A 21307-nucleotide genomic window follows, 5' to 3' on the forward strand; every position below is an offset into this window, starting at 1 on the left:
GCTGCCGTGCCAGACAGAGACGCTGCTAGTCAGGATGCTCTCAATAGCACCTCTGGGTCATTTCACGTGAAATCAGACGCTTTGGGACCCGACCGATCCGGATTTCAATCATACTTGGTGTGCCTTTTTAGTAGCAAGGTAGCACCCCAGAACTGCATTGGTTTGAATCTGACACTAATATTAAGGGAGAAACAGACTAGGAAAGGTTCACATTTTAGGGTAGGACACTATACATTCAGCCTTGAATATACCGTATCAGTCAGTGTTAGTCACAAAAAGATGCCTGTGGTGTTATCTGGCTCTACATATTACACAATCAGCTTGGAATACAACAACTCTCAGAATATGAATTATGATAAATTGAAAAATTAAAAATTGAATATCTAAAAAAACTATGTTTTAAAATGGCCAGTTCCTTGTCCAAACGTAGTCGGCAATGTCATTAGCAACACCTCAAATGCTGGTGTTCGGTTCTTTATTCATTTCAGAGAGAATTTGACTCACAAATATGGCATCATACAGACCACTTACTAATATGGTAATACCATAGTAGCATCACATGACAAAACAAAAACAAAACAAAAATGGTCAGTTTCCATGGTCCCAGGTTTCAGAAACTAAGGCAGATGTCCATTTATACACACCAAATGATGATATGTGAATGTTTGAACATTCCTTCTCTGTGTACCTGTGTCATCTTCCCTTTACCGTACTTTAAAGAGATAATCAATGGCTACACTCTCATTTTGTACTCTACCAGTGCATTTGAAGCAGCAGCTGTGTCTTTTGTAGATAATGTATAAGTACGTCCCGTTGCAGTTAGGTTCCACTACCAGAAGCACATCCTGATGATCCATGACAAGTCTATCTGATCTGAAAGGAAAAGTGAAGGATGGAGATGGTCCGAATGGCGCTATCTTTTTTTTCCATGAAACATCCCGCCATTCCGACCACCGCCCCCCCCCCCCCCACCCCCCACTCTTGGACAAAACAAATTCAGATTTCAGCACCACATGCGTGGAGAGCTCCAGACATGCCACAGGTGTATGCTCGCTCCCTTAAAAGCAACTTGGTCTCGGTATGGCGGTAGGAAAAAGTGAGCACGATTTACTATATTTCAGCACCACATGCGTGGACAGCTCCATGACATGCCGAAGGTGTATGCTCACTCCCCTAAAAGCAACTTGGTCTCGGTACGGCGGTATGAAAAAGTGTCGGAATGGCTGTTTGTCGGAATGTCGGTATGTCTGAATGGCGGTGTTTGTCGGAATGGCGCTTTGTCTGAATGGCGGTATGTAACCGTTGCTATGGCATCATCAGTGGAGCGCTTGGGGCGGTAGACAAATTGGAATGGATACAGATTAGTGTCCCAACAAGTAAAACCAGGACAACACACATGCACACACACACACCGCTCCAATTTGTCAATAAACCTGCAGATTTACCATGTGTATTTTGGCATAGCCATGGCACATTATTTATGGTTTGTGTGTGTGTGTGTGTGTGTGTGTGTGTGTGTGTGTGTGTGTGTGTGTGTGTGTGTCTGTCTGTCTGTCTGTCTGTCTGTCTGTCTCTGTGTCTGTCTGTCTCTCTGTCTGTGTGTGTGTGTGTTTTTTTTGCACAACACAGCTGGCATATGCCTAGAGCAAAGTCTGGTTGTGCTTATGTTAAACAATGCTAATGATACAGGTTGATACATAAACAATCCAATAGGATGACTAGTGGGCTGGTGACTTGGGTGTAGCCTATCCTTTGATAGAATTCTAACTGGTCCCCACTCCACTGACAGACAACCTCACATACAAGAATCATGTGACCATCACGTGACCCGTGCATTTCGGGCCCTGCATAGTGAGGTGGCTCATGCTATTAAACATTGGACGACAAAGGTAAGCGCTTTGATAGGTTTCATATTCGATAAATCTCAGCTTTAATGGACGGTGAACTTAAATTAATATGGTGATTGAGTGGTGTGCTTTGGATTGAATTCTGCACAATGTCTCGTTGTAACTCGGCAACCGTTTTGCTTGCATTATGGTCAACTACCGCTTGCTAATGTTCGCTAATATCAAAGAATCGTAGCGAAAGCGAGCAGAGACTTTCCTGCTAAACGCCACCTTTGTGCGAAAATAGTCGTCTTCATTGCAAAATAATCAGAGAATGGCAAGACAGAAAGAGTTGTTAGTCTCTCTTTCTTCGTAAAGTGTGCCCAATTCGACCTGTTTACACTAGTAGCACAATAGACATCTCCGATGTGTTTACCATGTAGCCTAAGTGTCAAGTTATTTTTCTGGACACCGTAGTAGAATTGTAATAACGGAAACATTCCGTGAATTCACATCTAAGTTGAATTTGGGAGTTCGGAAACTTTTTCAATAAGGCCTGGATGATCCACTCAAATGTTGTTATTGCTAGTTCTCTTGTTTTCCGACCATGGATGGGTGATTTTAGATTAGTTGTGGATGCAGCTGGTAATGACAGATTATAATATGGTTCCGTTGAAAACGGCAAAGGATGCTGCGATTGTAGTTCTAGTGTTGATGAGGACCAGCCGCTCGTCAAATCAAGTTGGCAGTTTATACGAAAGGTTCTTAGACCGGCTTCCGCAAACAAATTGGTTATATTATTAATATTAGATACACGCCGCTGATGTCATATAAACTGTTTAATCTTTGTACATATTTATTTTCATTATTGAAAAATGTTGACAGCTTATAATTTGTTATTTGAACCGCCTCCTCGGCATGGCCCCGTTTTCCCTTTATGAACACAAAAACAATGTAGCTGCCAGACGAGCAAAAACGAATGATTTAAAATCGCCAGTCATAACACTGTCTGTTCGTTTCATTGTTCTCTTAATAAAGTGATATGAGGCTGGCGTTTTTTATTCGTATTATGTTGAGCTTGTTGTATCTGAATGACCAGAATAGTGATTTTTGTCTTTTTTGTGCGTTGTGGTCACCTAACGTCAATATTTTCTCTCCTGTCGCTGCGCTGCTGGCTTGGCTTTCATCTTTGAAGGGATTCCCGACGCTGATTGGTGCGACAAATCAATGACGCAATGACGTTGCCGGGAGAAGCCGTTCTCCCGCGGAAGGACAGCTGATGATCTCCCATCCAGATTCTGTCTAGAGCTCTAGAAGAAGTTCTACTGTCTGGTCTGTTCGGACATCGCTGCATGACATAAGGAGCTACACATTTCACTTGTTCCACAAACGGATGGTTGGTGTTTACTATTGGGCCGTTCAGAGGAAGGATGCATCAATAATGATGGGTATGAACTCAACGGCACTACTTGGAGCATGTGGGATGTCTGTTACTGTATGAGAGGTATGAAATATTTATAATCTTAGCTGCAGAGAGCAGAAAGTCTATGGTCCATAATTGGTTTAAAAGCCTGTCACTAAATATTACTGACAGAACAAATATCAACACGAGCAAAAGGACATTTTCAACTCTAAGTTGCACAATTATTCACTATTATATTGAAATGACTTGATCCGTGTGCCTTTTTGTTAACGCATATCAAGTTTGTTATTTTACAAATGTTTGACGGCGAAGCGCTTGTAGTGACCACTTTGGCAACATCCCCTGGATTTTGCTGTTGTCGACGTGGTCCGCAAAAAAGTTCAATTCAAAAGGTCATGTCACCTTTCCTGGATAGTGTCGCTGAATGACCGATGCGATTCCTAGACTTTGTACTATGAGCGCTCAGACTGTTGTTGGCTCCTGGTCTTAGCGCTCACTACAGTACTTAAACTTGTCTTGACACTGAAGCCGCGGATCATCTTCGCCAGTCCACGAGTTGTCCAGTGCTGTTCGTGGCAGGAATGTTCGCGGCGGTCGAGCATGGGCCCGTGCTCTGCAGCGACTCGAACATCCTCTGCTTGTCCTGGAAGGGTCGCGTGCCAAAGAGCGAGAAGGAGAAGCCCGTGTGCCGCAAGCGCTACTACGAGGAAGGCTGGCTCGCCACGGGGAACGGCCGGGGGGTCGTGGGAGTGACGTTCACCTCCAGCCACTGCAGAAGAGACCGGGCGACGCCTCAGAGAATAAACTTCAACTTGAGGGGACACAACTCTGAGGTGAGTTGACGGCTTCCTTGTTTCTCCTCTGATGTAGTCAAACGGCTGCTAACTGCTCTTGATCTCTAAATAATTACCAGCAAGTAGGCTGCAAATGTTGTTGTCAAGAAGTATATGGCTCTTCAGAAAGCGTAATTTTAGAACCTGGAAGCCAAAAGCGTGTGCGGTTGTGTTTAGTTGTAGTGTGCATTGTGCAGAAGAGTGGCAGGATAAGCAGTCGTCTTGCTAGACAACAGCTATCATGGTGACAAGTCATTGGAACAAATAAAATGGAAATCAATGTTGGCTAAAATGAGAGAGCGAAAAAGGCGCATGCAGCATGCTTCTCCCTCCCTACCTAGTAACCTGCATGACTGATCAAACGTAGTTCTACAGTGGTGCTGCTGTGTTGGCTGGGTGGAGAAGGTAGAATCCATCACGGGAGGCCCACGTCATTCCACGCAGTGACAGTGTGGAAATTACGCCGCCTAATGAATTCTGTCAAACTGGTGACTGATCGACCACCTCATTTATGCAGTCCCACATCTCTCTGAAACACACACACACACACACACACACACACACACACACACACACACACACACACACACACACACACACACACACACTATCCTATGCACCAAGTGTTAAACTACTGTGTGTGAGCTTCTTTGTAAATTACTGTAATTTTGTGAGGGCCCTCTGTCAAAAGTCAAAATCAAGTGTGTGTGTGTGTGTGTGTGTGTGTGTGTGTGTGTGAGAGAGAGAGAGGGAACTGTACTCTGTCCTCAGTATTGGCACAAGGAGCGCATTGATGAAGGTGAAAGAAAAGACTTCTGTTAGATGTCAATTTTAGTGCTGCACATTTTGAATGTAATGTTGTGCTGTCTCACAGCATAAAAAAGGTACATGGACGCTAGTGGACAAATCACAATTCCAAGCAGAACACCGATACACACTATTATAGCCAGAGTTTGATTTCTCAAGATGCCAGAAGGAGGGATATGTTTCATTTTTAACTTAACCAATAGGCCTATCAATGGAGTGACATTAAATCGTGATTAATCATGTCAAAAAAGTGGAGATAATAAAACCAGAAGGCTGGGAAAGACCCCCTACAAATAACACCCTGATTAAAACTGGGGGGTGTAAATCACAGACTCCATGAGGATACGATTCAATATTGATATCTTATTATTTGGGGGAGAGACTATCCTCATTGGAAAGGCTATGCTGCTTAGAAATTACATTCCCACAACACAAAATCTTCATTGTTTTTAGGGACTTAGCTATAAACGTTGAGGGGTACCCTGGATAGGGTGTGAACCAGTCCAAACATATCTGCATCACACATAATGCATGAATGGGATTTCCATCCCCTAATTTGATCTAAGCAGATCTGAATCAGCTATCGGTACATGTCAAGAGCACTCATCAAGGCATACAGATCAGCTATCCTCATTGAAGTCACCTGTGTTGGAGATTCAACACGTGGCAGGGTGCAGGGTTTGTCTTCCTGGCTGACCCCTGGGATTGACTCCTCATGAGTGTGTTGGTCTGAGTGACTTGTGTGCTGCTGCATGTTTCTGTATTTGGCTTCAGCAGACTGTTGTTGTCTAATAATGGTCTGGGACAGTTGGAGGGATTATTCTAAGGTGAGCGATGTGTGTGTGTGTGTGTGTGTGTGTGTGTGTGTGTGTGTGTGTGTGTGTGTGTGTGTGTGTGTGTGTGTGTGTGTGTGTGTGTGGGGGGGGGGGGGGGGGTATTGGAGCTCAGCAGAAGTGAATGGTGTGTGTATATGTGTGTGTGGACTCCGTGCAGGGTGTCCCATGGACTCTTAGCCGTTTATTCCTGCTTAAGACGAGAACACTCTCTCCCTACTGCCAATGTAAGCTTAGGGCACTCTCATCGCCTGTAACATGTTGCCAAGCTTAGGGCATTCTCAGACCTTGATGCCAATGTGAGCTGAGGACAGTCCTCACCAACCACTCTGCCATGCTGCCAGTGTAAGTTAAGCCTAGGGCAGGTGTTGTTCTGTCTAGAGCCTGAGAGGCAAGCCTTTCATTCATGCGTTAGCTGAGGGCGCTACCGCCTACCACTTTGACAATATACTGTAGTGTAAGTCTTACTTGTTGAGCTAACACACCTGTGTGCTATACTTGGCTAGGAACAGACTACTCTCCACTATGCTGCCATTATGATTATGATCTATGTACTGTAGTTCAGTTCATGTTGCAGACATCCTAATAATGTGAAGGTTGCATACTAGGGCTGTAACGATATTGTATCGAACCGAGAAATCGTGATACACAGAGTCACAATACTGTATCGTGATACAAGGAGGCAATATCGTGATACACCCTTTCAAAGTTTTATTACCCGTTAGTCCAGAAAACAGCCTTATGATTTGATGTGATAGTGTTTCCAAACTTCAGTGGAGATACATTTCAGAAATCGTGGGATGTATCGAACCGTAGGTCAAAAATCGTGATACGAACCGAATCGTGAGTTTTTTTTGTTTTTTTATTTATTCCTCTTTTATTCTCTGTGCATTGCTGGTGGTGACTATGAACCTGGCCAACCCTGAATTGATGAGTGCATTTGGTTACCTACTGCAGTGGTTCTTAACCTTTTTTCCTCAACGCACCCCCTAAACTGTGCCCAAGACAAGTCGCACACCCCCAACTCAAGCGGCTACACATATACATACACTAAACAAATTATTTTAGTGATTAATTACAATGATTCTTGCTTAAGACATGAATCAATACCTTGTGCCTTTACATGGGGACCAAAACATGTTTTAATTTGGTTTTGATTTGGCCTAATTATAATGTTTGCTTGCAGAATTTTGGTCACAACCTCAACACAAACAAAATTTCACGCACCCCCTGAAATCTCTGGCGCACCCCCAGGGGGTGCCCGCACCCCAGGTTAAGAACCACTGACCTACTGTATATTCTGTTATATGTTCTGTTCCAGTCAGTGGGCCTCCTGAGCACTGCCATTTAAAAAAAAATGAATGAAATGCCTAATGTCAGTTAAAAAAAACAACAGTTGGGTAATATCTACGATATTTCAACATTACCATAACATTGAATTCCCCCCAGGTCTGTAAGAATTTCAATCAAACATTACAGTTTCCATAGAAAGTTGCTAAAAAGTCCTTGTGACGTCATCATTGTGAGATCTCAAAGTTTTGATAAAACTCTAATCGCTTATGATGCCAGGCACTCCCCAAAGGGTTGAGTGAAGGAGGGAAGTAACAGCCACCATGGAAATTGACATTCAGTTTGTCAGTGTTTGTCAGTTGGCAGAATAGAAGACTAGCACGCCGTCTGGTTACGTAACCCATGCGGTCAGATGGTACCAGCCAGGCCAACCATTAGCTCATCCATGCTGCTCCGGCTCTGGTCCAAAATGTGAATGGTATAAAAATAAAAAATATGGGGATAAAAATAAACAAAAAGCAATCCCAGATCTTGACCTGCTTTCTGCTTCTAATCCTTTTAAATCAGATGTATTCCCAGTGGAGGGCTCTCATGTTGGAGCTTCTCAGCCAATCTGATGAGAGTAAGATGATCTGCTGTGTTTATTTCTCTCTTCTCTTCTCTTCTCTTCTCTTCTCTTCTCTTCTCTTCTCTTCTCTTCTCTTCTCTTCTCTTCTCTTTTCCTTGCCTGTCTAATTATCTGTTTATTGCATTCGTATGGTAGTAAGGGTATGGGTGCTGTGAAGTTGAGCACAGTATTAGTTGAGAAGTTGAGTGCTATCTTATTTAAGATCCTTCAACATGGCTCACAAAATGAATTATGTGGACAATATGGGTAACTATCTTGATTGTGTACAGTATGGGGAACGCTACCAGTGTCTACTCCACACCGCAAAGGCCAGGACTGAGTGTGGGATGATGACTGTGGTTGGTGCTCATGGGATCCTGTAATCAGAAAGGGACCAATAACAGGGTGTGTGTGTGTGTGTGTGTGTGTGTGTGTGTGTGTGTGTGTGTGTGTGTGTGTGTGTTGAGCTGGGATTCTCACCAATCAGTCAGGGCCTTACAGAGGGTCCCATGCATGTGTTTCAGATCTTAAAGAGGGTCCTGTGCATGTGTTTCAATCAGTGTTGACAGATCTGCCATTTTTGTGTGTATTGATGCATCTGTGGGTGTGTGACGTGTGCATTTGCAGTGGGATTCTCACTCACCCACCCCTAATGTCATGCCATGTCATCCCAGCAGTGTGGGCTTCAGTGTGGGCTTCAGAGTGGGCTGGGTGGCTTGCCAGGCTTGTCTGGTCATGTGTTGTTGCTGCTGGTGACTACAGCCTGTGCTTGCCTGGGGGCTCAGCACCTGTCAGGTTCAAAGTGGCCGGGGCTCGTTCGTTCGTTCCTTCCCCCCATAGGAGATCTGCTTTCAAGAAACCAGTGTCTCATCTCCCCTCCCCCACTGCTATACTACACGACACAAATGCACACGCGCACACTCGCATCAATGCACACACCAATACTAGGGCTGTAACAATATTATATTGAACCGAGAAATCGTGATACACAAAGCTGTACTGTATCTATCAAAAGCTATTCTGTATCGTGGTGCAAGAAGGCAGTATAGTGATACACCCTTTCAAAGTTCTACTACCCTTCAGTCCAAAAAACATGATACTGTATGTGAAAGTGCTTCAAGTCATCATTGTTATTTTTAAACTTGAAAAAATAACAATATTAGTAGCCTCTTGTTACCTCTTCTAACTATACTATAATCATTTTAATTTCCAATTTTATTTTATATCGTTAACATATGTGAAAAAAGCAATTAATAAAATAAAATTTTGTCTGTTTCACACAGAGATGCAGACATCTCACTTTGACATTTTGTTCAGGTAAGCTTACACAGCGTAAGACTTTGAGGATCCTCCATGAAGGGTAGTGATAAAATGCTTCCAGTTCCACCACTGTAATGCTGTACTAGTAATTGAAAAGTACAGTACTATGCGATTACACATGGTCTAGTAATACATTTTGACTTGGTCATTGCCATTCTGGGAACAGCAGATTTTAATTTAAAACAGGCCTTTTGTAAAGTATAAAACAGTGAAGAAAAGTTTGACATCTTCGATGTCATCACATGCAGCATGTAACACGGTGGTGTGTATGAGAGGGGGCATCCCCGGTCAAATAACACACCGAGCCGGTCAGCTTTGTGTGCGTTAAAGCCTAATCTGTTCTCAGGGTAATAATGTTACGCAATGGGAACCACAAGTCTCCTCCTAGGTGTGTGCATGTCATGAGTGTGTGTGTGTGTGTGTGTGTGTTTGTGTGTGTGTGCGGTATCACATGCAGACTTTTATCCTTTTCACCCCAGGGAGCGATGCCCTTGTGTTAAAAGGACATTTGAATGGGCACATGGGGCCCTGACCTCCCGTCTGACTCTGCTCCTCATCCCCTCACCTGTGAGTAACGGTGGAGCTGCAGACTACAGTCGGGGTTATTAGTGGGCTCAAAGCATGAGTCGTGTCGGACCGTAATCTGATTTGAAAAGCTCACAGAACTGCTTGATCACTGGAGGATTTATTAGTTGCCGGCAGATCCCTTTGACAATACCCACACCGACTGCAACTAGACTGCTCAGTGTCTCCTCTAAAAGAACAGACATCTTCACATGAATTTTATTTCACAGCATGGGGGTCACTTTTTGGTCATATTTGTAGGGATGCACAATACCACTTTTTTTTGAAAACCGATAAAAGTACCAGTACATTCATTCTGTACTTGCCGACCCAGAGTACCGATATCAATACTTTAACCTGCAACATACAATGAAGATAAATGCATAGCCTTGTTTTTTTACCTCCACCAAGGAGGTTATGTTTTCGGTCGTGTTGATTTGTCTGTCTGTTTGTTTGTCCGTCTGTATCAGCAGGATAACTCAAAACGTTATGAACGAATTTGGATGAAACTTTGTGGAATTGTTGGCAATGACCAAAGGAAGTGATTCAATTTTGATGTTGATCCGGGTCATGGCGCAGAAAAAAATCTTCACCATAGAGGCAGGCAGTCGACTTTGAATGTAGGTTCTCCTGACCATTACAAAAAAGCAGAGTTTTTACGCTGGCTTCTCATTCACTGCCATTCATTTTGAGGCTGCACGTTTTCCCCTCAGAGTGCACTGCTAGCTCATTTTGGGTAGGCGGAGCATACCAGCCGACTGCATCAATTGGGGGATAGGGTGAATTTTGACATTCAAGTTTCTAACTCCACAAAAAGATGGCAGAAAGAATTGAAGAAAAAAAGTGCAGCATAGTGAAATGTTCTATCAACCAGCTTCCTTGGCAGAGGTCTGCACTCTCTGAGTGCATTTCTAGTTCTTCCTGTGATATGTTTTGTTCCTTTCCATGTGGATTTAAAAGTTAGTAAATTTATGAGACGGCACTTTTTTTCCCATGCTGCAGAACGTGATGAGATGTTGTGTCGTTTTGCGTAATGGCAGTATCGGTGCATCCCTACATGTTTGAAATCCTCTCACTAGGCTATACGTACATTTGTCAGTCAAGGTGGTGGGGACTGGAGTATGCTGGTGTCAGAAACATGTGACTGTCATCGTTGGAAAGGCCATGTTGTGCATTTTCCTATGAAATATGATACGAAAACCTCCAGAAATGAATTAGTGTATACAATTTCTTTGGTAAAACAACCTTGTTGACCTAGAAACGCATACTGTATGCAGGGAAGTCGACAGGGGAAGATAAAGGGGACAGTTGTCCTGGGCTCAGGGAGAAAGGGGGCCCAGAATTGGGCCTGGCCAAAGCTGTCAGCGGCCCTGACTGTATGCACAGATACTGGTACCGACTCCAGTGCACCGCTGCTACCACTTTCACCTCTGCTGATCGCATAAGGCAGTGCCTCTGAGCAGGAGAGTAGAGTTCAATTGCGTTCATGTTTTTGTATTTTTTTTTGTGGTGAGAGATGTGCCTCAAGGCGAAGAGACTGTGCAGTGCAAGTATCTGTGTCATATATACAACAATGGACGCCGCACATTAAGAATTCAATTTCCTGTCTGTGCATATCTAGACTGGATGAAAGAGAGGGGGAGATATGCACTGGCGGACAGATAGCACATTTCATAAAGACCTTGATGAAGTCTACCTCTTTATCGCAATGCACACACACAGATGTGAAACATCTGCTCTTTCTTTCTTTCTTTCTTTCTTTCTTTCTTTCTTTCTTTCTTTCTTTCTTTCTTTCTTTCTTTCACCCTGACTCTGCGTCAGGTTCTGTGGCTTCATATAGTTCCACATATCACCCCTCTTGTCCGAGAACAGCGATTTTCACTAATTGAGTTCCAGGGTTGATTTAAAGGCCTAGCAGAACACGCATGCACTCACAAAGTGGAGGCGGGGCAAGGCCAGTGCAGGAGAGACAATACCTCTCTCTCTCTCTCTCTCTCTCTCTCTCTCGCACGCACACCACACACACACACACACACACACGCACACGCACACACACACACACACGCATGCACAAATACGCACAGACACAACTCCCTCCCTACCCCTGCCACTGCCCTACCTCGTCGTCACTGGCCCCCTGCGTCCTTGACCATTGATTCAGAACAATTCAATTGTACTGCAGCTAGGTAGGTACTGTGCCATAGGTAAAGCCGGCTGCAGCCCAGCGCTCCCTGTAGGACACTCGGCTCTGCTTTCAATTTTTGTCAAGACAAACTGCACGTTCAGCAAATTCCTAGAGGCCCAGGTTATTTACTGCTTGTAATTGGGTGAGAACGTGGTGGGTGAGAACATGGGTCGCTAGTCCTTGACGGGGGTGCGGGGTTGGGGCTGATTTACCTGTGTGGCTAACGACCCCCCCCCCCATCCTCGCTAGCTGCAGTAAATGTCATGTTTTAACATGGAGATAAAAGAGGCTTAATGAAATTGAAACCTTGCTACCCTCTGTACAACTGCACACTCACTGTACCATGAATGACCTTCTTGTCCATGGGTACCCATGTTCGAATCCGGCCATTTCCCTGGTCATTTCCCAATCCCTACCCCTATCTCTAGGTGTAAATAATAATCCAGTCGTGCCACCAAATCCTAGGGGTGGCAACAGAATCAAGCAACTTCTAAGGAGGGAAGCGTACTGGATTAATGAACTGTCAACTATTGAACCATTGGGACTGAATGAAGCACAGGACTTGAGTTGTTTTTTGTAAATATTGTGTAAATATGTTGGTGTATGTAAATTGTGCAGATTTTCATCTTGTAACATTTGGACTAACTGAAATGAAATGACTGGAATTGAGTATGGGTTTTACTGTTGGTCTTTTTGATATAATGTTGTCCACACTGGATGGGATTGCTCTGCTTTTCTATTGTAGATAGTTCTATGTATTATATGTATTATATGTTGCATTTAAAAAAGATGACTTTAAGAGAAAACCATGTGACACGATGTTATTTAAGCCACACCTGACAGAGCCCAGGTAATACCTGAGCGAGCCTGATGACGCACTGAGGCGAAACGCGTTGTTCGCTCTAATAAAACGAGCATAAAGTCAAGAATGTGTGCGGTAGACTTCTTTCCTTTGAAATAATCGAGTCGTATCGATGCATCTATCCTACAGCCGGCGACTCGATTCATCAATTCGTCCACAAGAGAATTGATTGATCGTAATTAATCGATTAATTATTTTTTTCTTACTGTAATAATGATGTTCCTCAAATAAAATGCATGCAGATATTTCAACTTATGTTGAAACATTTCACACATAAGCCAAGCCGGTAAGGTATTGATATTGATATTGAATCAAATTGCCGTGAAGGCTCTGAGTTATACCCCTACCTATCTCTGTCTCCCACTTACTCCCCTTTCTCACCACCTTCGCCAACCTATTAAAGTCAATACAAATATGTAGAGAGAGAGTAGTGTAACTTCATTCATCCTGGTGGTGGATATTAAGGTGCCTAGCAGCCCACGTAGAGCATACAAATATAGGACAGGAGGAAAATATTGCACACAAGTGCATACAGACATTAAGACATAAGTAATTGTATCATTGTATAATGGCAATAAAAGGCTTTCTGTTTCTATTTTCGATTCTATCCATATGAACACAAACAATTTGAATCCTCTGCCTGGATATCTTGCTAAAGAAACACATAGTCAAGTTCTTCAGATAGTTTTTTTGTGTGGCCATTTGTTGAATTGATGTGGAATGATACCTTGGCCTGCCTTTAAAAGCTCAGACACTTGCTGGTGGCAATTGAGTTGACTGAGGTTGAGCAACTGATATCAAAATGTTTCCCAGCTGCTTTATGTTTCAGTCAACCTGAGTGCAAGGTGTTACTCAAGAGCTACTGTGACAACCCCCATTGTGTGACTTTCTGTGAGATTGAAAAGGTAACGTTAGCTAGCCCTAGTTGTTAACTAGCATTCCTACTCCTGCTGAATCAGGAAGGCACAATTGGTGCAGAACTATTCGTTATTGGGAGTGTCAAAGCATGTGTTTTACTTTTAAGAGGTGTGGATTGTGTCTGTCTCTGTCTGTCTCTCTCTCTCTCCACATACACAAAATAAAAAAACACCTGCCCATTCACTGACTTAACACACCAAGAGCTCATACGCACACACACACACACACACACACACACACACACACACACACACACACACACACACACACACACACACACACACACACACACACAGTGACTCCCACTGGCATTGTTGTGTCTTCCAGTCTGGTGGACACTCATGTGACACCTGATCCCTGGAGACGCTTGGTCACCACACGGGCGTCACTGAGCCCATTACTGGTCTGCTGTGGATGGATCATAATCCCACCACTGACATGCTTACACACACACACACACACACACACACACACACACACACACACACACACACACACACACACACACACACACACACACACACACACAGTATGTGTGACTGACTACATGCACATACACTATCACACACTACATACACATTCACACACATTCACACACACACTATGCACACACACGCACACACATGCAATATGTGTGACTATATACACACACACACACACACACACACACACACACACACACACACACACACACACACACACACACACACACATGCCCACACTCCTGCTGATCTATATTTGGCACTAGGGCTGGGACGATTAATCGACTAATCGTGACTAATCGACTATAAAAATTAGTCGACAAGAATTTTCATAGTCGACTAATCGTTTCATTTAATTCAATGCTTTTTTACTTACTTTACTAATGCCTCATTACTTTATTGAAACCTAAAATTGCCCAGCACGTATGAATTGGACGTTGTATCTCAGAGTAAATAAGCCACTATCATGATTTAAAGCTCATTGTGAGCTCAGGGACCTAATTTGAACAGTTTCTTTCTTTTTTCCCAATTTCCTTGGAGATTAAAGTGCTAGAGTACTTGAAAAATGAATCGTTTGACTAATCGACTATTCGGAAAAAAATAGTTGATAGATTAATCGGGAGGAAAATAATGGCTTAGGACAGCCCTATTTGGCACCACTGTTTTCTCTAGTCACTAACAGGAGGGGTAGTGGGCATGAGGACATATCATGTTGATCGATTAAGACACTGGCATGTTTAAGAGTGTGTGTGTTAGTAGGTGTCCTCTGTTGGGGGGCTTGCTGGTCTCATTTGTGATGCTGGTGTTCTGGGTTGGCCTGCTGGTTGCCACTGCTGGGTGTGTTTTGGGGCCACCTGCTGCACTGGTCAATTAGTTTTGGGCGGGTGTCATGTAGGATCAGGTGCTACAAAATGCAACACCATGTCCTTTGCCCCCCACACTGATCATTTGTCCAAGAAGCAGTAACAGGCCCAGGCCAGAGCGGTGCTGTGCTGCACTGTGGAGGTAATGATAAGTAATTGAATATTGATCATTGGCCGCGGAGTGAGAGTGAGAGTGAGAGTGAGAGTGAGAGAGACTGAAGTTGGCACAGCACAACCACCAGTGATTACAAGGTTGATCCATCCATCCCATGCCCAGATGGCCATCACACTTTCTCTTTCGCCATTTCCCACTATCTCACTCTCTCTTCCTATTTTTTCTATCTTCTGTCTTCTATCTTTCTTTCTCTCTCTCTTTGTTTACATTGTGTCTTTGTTTTATCCCCCCTCTCCTTTTCTCTGCTGTTTCTATCTACCGAACTATTTATTTCAAGACCCACCTTCAACCCCTCACCTCCAATATACACGCACGCACGCACGCACGCACGCACGCACGCTATCCTCCAATTCGCTAGCCAAGGCAAACGTATGGCAGGCACGACAGGAAGAAGTGTTTGTACTGACCCTCTCTGCTGTGTGTGTGTCCGTGTGTGTGTCCATGTAATTGTGTGTGTGTCCATATGAGTGTGTGCCTATGTCTACTCTGCGTGGGTGTGTGGATGTTGGCATGCGTGGGGTGGAAGGGATGGTGGAAAGCCAAAAGCTTTTTCATGATTTATGGTTGCGTGTGTGGGCCTGGAGAAAAGAGGGGGGGATGGGTGGGAAGAGTAAATATACCACTACGACACCCTTGTGCTGCTGCTGTGACTGTCTCTGTTTCAGAGAGGGAGAGAGAGAGAGAAAGAGAAAGAAAAAAAAAGAGAGCGCGAGAGACCCATTTGTTAGTTGGAAAGACACTGGTCCTTTGTTGTGTGTGTGCGTGTCTGTGTGTGTGTCTGTGTGTGTGTTTGTTTGTTGTGCCGTGTGTGACTGTTGGCCTTGTACAGCTCGTAATCAAATAAATAAAAGATGGGGCTACTGTGTGTGTGGACGCAGCCCGGGGCTACGGACCAACTGGCCCATGCAGGAAATGGAAGGCAGGAAGGAGCAGCATTATTCCAGATGAATTGCACTGCTGTTCGCAACAACGCACAGACAGCACACAGGCAGCACAATATAATCTGAAGGTTCTCTCTTTTTTTTGGTCTCTACCTAGGAAGATCTAAGACGACAATCATTCACCTGCATTTGGGGAAAAAACATTACCGTTCCTTATTATTCGATAAGTTGAGTCTTGTAGCATCTTGATGTGAAACAAATAGTAGAGTAGTTAATTCATTTATCCCAAAGGAACTGAAGGTGTCCATCAGTGTACTCATACAATACATGTTATATGCATTGCAAAACAATACAAGATGCAGATACTATCCATTGCCAGATATTTTCAGATGGATCAATTCCACAGGCATGAATACAATACATAAGGCCTGAACATATTAGTGACACTGGCGTGCGTTTGTGTGTGTGCGTGTGCCTGCGTGCGCACGTCCTGTCCTGTCCTCGTGTGTGTGTGTGTGTGTGTGTGTGTGTGTGTGTGTGTGTGTGTGTGTGTGTGTGTGTGTGTGTGTGTGTGTGTGTGTGTGTGTGTGTGTGTGTGTGTGTGTGTGTGTGTGTGTGTGTGTGTGTGTGTGTGTGTGTGTGTCGTCCTTCAGTGTTCAGGGCACATGGCATCCAGGCCCTCCAGGGTCATGTCAATGGTGGCGGATGATGGGACTTTGTTGTCTGTCATTTGTGAGTGTGTGTGTGTGTGTGTGTGTGTGTGTGTGTGTGTGTAGGTTTCCTCTAATCTCCTTGCTTGAAAGGAGTTAAGCTACCGCTGCATGGACAGGGTTTGCCTGCTCTCTCTCTCTCTGCCCCTCTCTACCTCTTTTTCACCAGTGTCACTTTAAGCCCCAACTAAAGCCTGTCGCTGTCATCGACAAGAGAGAGGAAAAAATAAAAGGGAGTTGCACTGGGATCCCGCCCCTTTCCCTGTTGGCCGGCCACGTGACGTGTCCCTTGCTCGGACAGGGGCTGTGTGTGCGTGTGCGTGTGCGCGCGTGCGCGCGCTTAAGCTGGTAGTCACTGGAAGCAACCTCACATGGCCTGAGGGTGTGTGGTGCTGTGTCTTCTGTTCTGTTCCGTGGCTTAATAATGACACACACACTCAGTTGCACTGTGACAGTGCAACGGAGTGTGTGTCACCGACAGGACTGTCACTCCACAAGGACTTACCTATTTGCATACAGCCCGTGAAGGTACACCATTAGGCTTGCCACTAACTATGATTTTAGTGGTCGACTAATTAGTCTACGATTATTTCTGGCCCGACCTCAGATTTTCCAACATGTATCTGCCAACATAAAATTGAATGAATGGGAAATGGTAGCCTGGGAAATCCCACGCTGCTTTGCACAATTGTTCCCGCCTGAAAGACAGCATGAATGCTTGTCCCAAAGCACTAGCCTGAGGTAGGGAGACAATCCCAGAGCTGGGAGGGGTGGAAAGGTTATGACTTGCTGTTTGTTTGAATACAACTGAGATGATTGGCTATAGGCTATGTATGTACACTAAATGACATATACGTAATCAGTGCTAGAAATAACGGCGTTAGAGTATAACTGCGTTACTAACGGAGCTACATTTTGGGTAACGGAATAAATACTTAATTACTCTATCCATAACTGTATCAGCGTTACCGTTACTCGTAGCATTTTGATAAATTGCGGCGCTAGTGTGCCCCGGGGGCTGACAAAATCTAGGAGTAAATGGCAACACAGTGTCACATAAGTCTGTACCAAGCCGGCTTTTAATATGCTCGCATTCACCCTTTGCATGCATGACGACAAAATCGCTGATCATGATTTGCTAAAAAGTTAGGTGGGCGGATTGTCGGCTATCTTGTTGCCACGCACGCAAACTAGAGCATGACACAGGAGTGGATTTTCACTCCCGTCCCATCCCGGTCCCAGAAAAAAAACCCTATCCCGTCCCATCCCAGACTGTGGCATCCGAGAGTCCTTTTCTCGCAGTCCCACACGCAGTCACATGAAGGCCAAGTAACTGACTGCTTTTCACCTGCATTTTACAAAGACACAAAACGATGGCCCAAATTACACACAGAGAGAAATAAGGACACAATGCGCTGTGTTGTTTTCAGATCCCCCTGACTGCACTACATGACGGACACTTTGTGCGCCATGGGTCATGGCGCTATTTGGAGTGTTATCACTGCTGAAACAACATTTGTTTTAACAGTAGCCTATTGGCCGGCTGCTTGTGACCGGCTTGTATTACAATAGTAGAATTGAAATGAAAAGAAGAATAGGAATACTATGAAATAAGAACTAACGCGAAGAAGTGTCCAGTTCTTGTCATCACGCTTGCCTTTCCGAGTGCCTTTCCATTACGCACTATTCCAACAGGCTATGCAGTTGCATAATGTCCATTTTTGAACTTGTTGTAGCCTATGATGTAGTTTGGTGTTCTTGTAGACCAAGGCATAGCCTACAATGCAAGGAAAACGAGAAGGATCACCGCACACTTTTTTTAATTAGTGAACAATGCATTTCGTAATGACAACTAAGCTTACATGTAGCCTATTTCCATGTAGCCTATGCTTATTGGAGTTTAATCAAAATATACTATTAATTCTGTCATGTGTGGAGATAGGTGAGTGGTTAAATATTTTGCATTCATGCGAGATGCTGCTTTGGTGTTTGGTAATCAAACAGGGTTCTTTTATTGTCGCCACTTTGATTGATCGGAGCTCGTGAAGCACAAGTGTGGAATATGGAATTTCCTACTATATTTTTCCATATTTTTCCATATTTTCCATATTTATTTTGAATGCTATGTTGGTGTGGTTTTTTTTCAGCCCTTTTTGTAACATGACTAGACATTTGGTGTAGTATGGGTCAGAGGCTTGTGCACTTGGTGGCAGTAATCGATCGATGTTGCCTGAACTCTGCCTGAACCCGCCTCAAACCCACGAGCAAGAGTGACGTGCTTCCCAAAACAAAGGTGAACTAGCTAACCATGCTATTTGTTCCAAATCCGACAGTAGTACTGACGAACAGCCCCTACTTCGTTTTGCAGCAACACCTGAGTCGTTCGCTTCAGCACTGGACGAACAACTAACTACATTACTTGTTGTATTTTGTTGTATGTCATACCTGAGTCGTTAGTTGCTAAGTAAGTTAGCAACTAAGCTTTCGAGAAACTAGCCCCAGTTTAGGAATCATTAAGTAAGGGTGGGGATTAATTAATTAACTTGGAAAGGTATAATACACTATGTATGCACCATACAGACAACTTTTATTATTCTGATTCTGAAGGTTAATCCACATCATTAGCATGGCATAGCATAGCCCTTGCTAGTCTCTGCACTGGGAAGGCCTGAACACCTCCTAACCCCTTTGCAGTGTATTTGTTTGTGGACATCTTATAGGATAGATTTTGTGGTGTTTGTGTGCATAGTCTCTGTGTGTGCATATGTATGCAAGTGTTTCTACTCTATGATAGATTGATTGGAGCATGAGATGTGCTGGATGACATGACATGACATGTGTCACACATCATACAGAGCCACAGGCAGAGTGTGTGTGTGCGTGCATGCGCGCTAGAGGGACAGAGGATAAGGAGGATGGAGCTATGATCTCTTCAAGAATTATAGCCTATTCATCACATATAATAATAAAATGTATCTCTAATGGCCTCATTCACTATGTACAGTGTTGCGAGGAAGCCATGGCTGTGCAGCAAGTGTGTGTGTATTCACACCAGACATGTGTCTTTGAATCAATTTTTGGTGCGTGTAAAGGTGGCATTTTGTCTGGGTCTGATCAAGAGTGATGGATTGTTAGAATTTGATTCATCTTTGTTTAGGTAGAGCTGGGCAAAATGTATGAGATCTCTCAGCTGTTGGTAAGATCTATACCTTGTAATTAATGTAGCTCAAGTATACCCCTTTGTCATCACCAGTATCCATCATTTTCTTGTCCATCTTTATTTCTGTGTATCTTGCAATGATGGCTGTTCAGTTCTAACCAAGTGTGTGTGTGTCTCTGTGTCTGTGTGTGTGTTGTCACGGCAGGTGGTTCTGGTGCGTTGGAATGAGCCCTTCCAGAAGCTTGCCACGTGTGACACGGATGGAGGCATCTTCGTGTGGATCCAGTACGAGGGCCGCTGGTCTGTGGAGTTGGTCAACGACCGCGGAGCCCAGGTAAGCCTCACCGTGCTGAAGCGGCTGTTCTTCACCTTCCCTGTGTGCTGATCAGCCACGGTGTTGCTACAGTTAGTAGAGGAAAGTGACCACTTCAACCGGGTCTTTTTTGCAAAGGTGTGGTTTTTTTACACAATACTTGTTGGTGCCAATTGGGTCCAGCTCCCAGATCAGATGATTGGATGTGCAGGCTTTAGCCAGTCTCAGTAACTAGTTTAGGACTCATGATGTGGGTGTGGCATTGCCCACAAGCGGAGAGGTTGTTTGCCTTACTTTCACACTCCCAGTAAACGTGGTGGAAAAATGGGAATTGCACACTGAGAAAGGCAGAACGCCGAAACGCGTCTGTGTAATAAAGAAACCTATGCATGGTGCAACCTTTTCTCATCTTTCAGTTTTACAATATTTTGGTCAGCACGCTTAAAAGAAGAGAAAAACTGTTGGGGGAAGCCTTTATGAACCTTTATGAACAGCATTACCTTGAAAAAGGAGAAATGCGGTGTGAGTCGAGCCATTTCTGGATTTCTATGCACCACTCAATTCAAACTCCAACATGGTTTGCTTCACACAAAACTTTGCTATTTGAGTTTGCACATTGTCATAACTCTGAAAAAAGACAATGCAAGACGTTTTTCAACATTTTTTGGAGTTCTGTGTGTGTGCGCTACTATTAGCAAACAGTCCTCCCATTGAAAAACCATTGGGAGCTCATCATAGCTACACAGCAACCTGAATTTGGAAGCAGGGTACAAAAAACAATTTCTACTAATAAAACAAAAACGTTCTTAAAAACATATTGTCGGCCTCATGTGAAAACCACAATGTTGTATGCTTGACACAAACCGTGAGGCGTTTAATAACATTGAAAGAATAGCACAGTCCATCATGGTTTTAATACTGGGCCAAGGAAAGGAGGATGTCACATATTGATTGTGTTTTGTTGCTCCATTCAGCATCCAGCGACATAAAAATGATACATGGCATGCTAGCCAGAGCAAGGTTAATTAGCATTGAATGGGTCGAATAAGGTTGCGGCTCAGCGTAATAAATGCAATATTGCTGGTGGACCCTCTACAAAGGGCATGCTACTACACATGTTGATTAATAGGGTTGTTTGTTTTGTAAGGAGTAATGCTTATATAGAGGTGTCTGTATTTGCTGTTTTTTCCCCTTGTGTTTTTCCATTTGAAAAAACTGCCTCGAAAATACTAAACCCACCCTTTCTCACCATCAC

At 43.9% G+C, this 21307-nt stretch overlaps 1 protein-coding gene across 2 annotated transcripts in view; it reads left to right on the forward strand.

The window, feature by feature from the left end:
• Positions 1–1834: 1834 nt before the first annotated feature.
• The window catches only part of tulp4a (TUB like protein 4a), a 41716-nt gene continuing 22243 nt past the window's right edge, over positions 1835–21307 (forward strand). For both annotated transcript variants that reach the window (XM_063222714.1, XM_063222715.1), the window contains exons 1-3: positions 1835–1889; positions 3022–4082; positions 19945–20073. In XM_063222714.1, coding sequence (XP_063078784.1) covers positions 3831–4082; positions 19945–20073 — 381 coding nt within the window. In that variant the 5' untranslated portion in view covers positions 1835–1889; positions 3022–3830. The remainder of the gene's footprint in view (positions 1890–3021; positions 4083–19944; positions 20074–21307) is intronic.

Source organism: Engraulis encrasicolus, chromosome 18 (genome assembly GCF_034702125.1).
Source record: "Engraulis encrasicolus isolate BLACKSEA-1 chromosome 18, IST_EnEncr_1.0, whole genome shotgun sequence".
Lineage (NCBI taxonomy): Eukaryota > Metazoa > Chordata > Actinopteri > Clupeiformes > Engraulidae > Engraulis > Engraulis encrasicolus.